This window comes from Myotis brandtii, unplaced genomic scaffold, assembly GCF_000412655.1.
Source record: "Myotis brandtii unplaced genomic scaffold, ASM41265v1 scaffold103, whole genome shotgun sequence".
Taxonomy (NCBI): Eukaryota; Metazoa; Chordata; class Mammalia; order Chiroptera; family Vespertilionidae; genus Myotis; species Myotis brandtii.
Window position 1 is genome coordinate 2,815,240 of NW_005353460.1, and position 3,095 is coordinate 2,818,334.

The following is a 3,095-nucleotide window of genomic DNA, read 5'->3' on the forward strand; positions in this document are numbered from 1 at the left end:
ACACACACACACACACACACACACACACACACTCACACACGGGACGCCTGCTCTGAGCCTCTGCTGCCAGACTGTGGCCGTCAGTAGGACATCCACTGAGGGCTCCCGGACTGTGAGAGGGGCAGGCTGGGCTGAGGGAACCCCCACCCCCCAGTGCACGAATTTCGTGCACCGGCCTTCTAGTCCTATATAATAAAAGCCTAATATGCTAAGTGTCCGACCGTTCATTTACCAATCAACCAGCTGCTATGATGGGCACTGACCATCAGGGGGCAGACACTCTAACTGGTAGGGTATCTTGCTGCTGGGATCTGGCTGATCAGGACTGGGCGAGGCTGGCAGGACAAGCCCTGGAGACCTCCTGCGGACCCTCCCTGGCCTCTAAAATATTTCTTCTAATTAATTTCCTTTCGATGTGCAGGAATCCATGCACCGGGCCTCTAGTAGTCTAATATTTTTTGAGTGAGAGCAGGATGTATTCCAATCTTTTATGCACTTTAATGGCTTCAATTTGTTGTTTGTATGTCTGTTCCACAATATATTTGAAGTCATTCACTATTGGACTTTGGTATTTGTTAACTTTAACTATTGTAAATAGTGGTTCAATGGACATTGTTGTACATTTCGTTTTGCATGTTTATCTGATTTCTTAAGTTGTTATCAATAATATCTGATGGGTCTAATGCATCATTAAACTTTTCAGTAATATATTGTCTTCAAGAAACACTGTACCAGTTTTTGCTCCCACTTGTCATGTATGAAAAGGTGCATTTCCTTTAATTCTGGCCACACCAGTTTCTCAGTTTTTCAGTGTTTTCTAACATGGTAAATCCATTGTTAATTTGCATTTATTTAATAATTAATGATACAGTTCTTTACTATGTATGTATACTCATATTTACCATTTGCATTTCTATTTTCCCATCCATTGTGAAATCATCTATTGGGTCATAGAAGTTTTGGAAACTTTGGAAGGTTTTAAAGCATGCCTTTGGTTTTAAATTTGTGACTAGTGTCTTCTGCCATATTGAACCTCCATATTTTATACTGTAATAATTAATGGAAAAAGTGACCTTTTTATATGTCTTGATTCAAAATTTTCCCCCTAGTAACTTAAATGTCCTATTATTTACATTTATTTTTTGTTTCTTTCCTTCTTTATTTAATTTTAATTGAATTTTTGCATGCACCTACTTCTAGATTCCCTCATCTACTTCTGACCCTTTTTTCAATTCATGTACCAGCTCACATTTACAGATATTTTCTAGCAAAATATTTTTATATTTGTGTCTGTTTAGGCAAATTCTTCCTTGAGTTTGTCCATAATATTTTTGGTAAACGTTTGCCCTTCTCACAGCTATTTTTTTATCTAACACAATTCATAATAAATTTAAACTTGCACAATTTCATAACATCTAGCCTCATAATTTCTATGCCTTTCTAGAATAAGATATTTCAGTTGTATCAAAAATGTTATCTACTTGTATTTTAAAATACAAGAGACAAATAATAGTAAATTTCTGTTTTATGAAAAGATAATTCATGGACATTTATTTTGTAGAATTTTATTTTAGAAATTATTTCCACATTAAAATAAACACTACCTCCAATATTCTAAATTATAATACTTTAACAATGTGCATTGAAGAATAATGACAAATATTGCATTTAATTTTTTATTGTATATATAGTATTTTTATTCTTCATTTGGTTTTGGTTTTAGGTTTGCAATACTAAGTTTAATTGCCAATGTGATATCGGATATTCTCCTCCAAAATGTGTGCGAACACTGTCATCACCAGGAGGAAGTATCGATGATGGGTATTGGATTTTGCCTGAGGGTTGGTATCTTGATCAGTGTGCTCCAACAGAACTTTCTGCACTTACAGTAATGTTCTACATCTCCACCATTGATGTGGCTATTGATCACCTGGCATGTGGATAGTGCAACTAAGGAGCTAAAATTTCCATTTTATTTTACTTTATTGAATTTAAATTTAAATAGCCATTTTGGCTACTCTATTACACAGTGCAGCTAACTCTAAATCATACTTTTAATCAAAATGTTGTATACTCTTATAATTCAAATCTAGAAGTGAACATTTCAATAGGCTTCTCCCAAAATTAACCATGGTTACTCATACATTTCTTTTTATACAGTAGAGTTTTCTAGATTAGTGTTATTAAATGATGGAATAGGTGATAGTTTCAGTATATAGTTTATATCTCAAGAATTAGCTATTGTAATGTGCTAGTTCAAAACTAAGTTGCATTTTTAAAGTTAACTATACTAGAGAAAGTTAAAAATAATAAAATCTTTCATAACCATCCCATATGAATAGTAGGTAGTACAAAACATTTTTCCATGTATTTGGTGAACGTTCACAAACAAATGTAGTGTATCTGATTTTTCTAAACTTCACAATGTGTAAATCTCAGAAGAGTTTATTTCCATTAATGTCTTTCCACCATTGGTACTTTTGCTGTTAGTATTTTATTTGTATATTGTAGTATAACACTGTACATTATTTGCCTTAGGTAGCTGATAGATTGTTAAATATTTTTAATACAAATATTTACATTTGCCCACAGATTTACTGTTCTCTAGGGCTTTTCAACTCCTCCAACCCATTAGCAGTTTTCTATGGGTCATTTCCTTTCAGCCTGAAAAACTTCCTTTTGTATTCCTCTTTTTTTCTTTCTATCTTGCAGTCTTTGTCTTTAAAGTGTTTGTATAATGTCTAAATTTGTGAAGGATATTTTCACTGGAAATAGATTTCTACATTCAGAGTTGTTTCTCTCAGATGTTCAAAGATATAATCACATTGTTCCCTGCCTTTCATATGCTGATGAGAATACCGCTGTCATTCTTATACCTCTCAATAATATAATGATTTTTTTTATTTTTTGTCTGAGTTTCAGACTTATTTTCCAGTTTTGATTTTCCAGTTTCACTATGATATACCAAGATGTGTTTTTCTTTGAATTTTTCCTGCTTGGATTGGCTGAGATTCTTGAATCTATAGCTTGATGTATTCTTGGAAATTTTGAGAAATAAATACTAGCCATTATCTCCTTTTTAATATTTATTTTTA

At 33.1% G+C, this 3,095-nt stretch overlaps 1 protein-coding gene across 1 annotated transcript in view; it reads left to right on the forward strand.

The window, feature by feature from the left end:
* Positions 1 to 1,945, forward strand: part of LOC102251637 (disintegrin and metalloproteinase domain-containing protein 18-like) — a 91,486-nt gene extending 89,541 nt beyond the window's left edge. Inside the window, exon 14 of the mRNA XM_014536896.1 lies at positions 1,724 to 1,945. Within this exon, the coding sequence (XP_014392382.1) occupies positions 1,724 to 1,945 (222 nt within the window). The remainder of the gene's footprint in view (positions 1 to 1,723) is intronic.
* Positions 1,946 to 3,095: the final 1,150 nt, after the last annotated feature.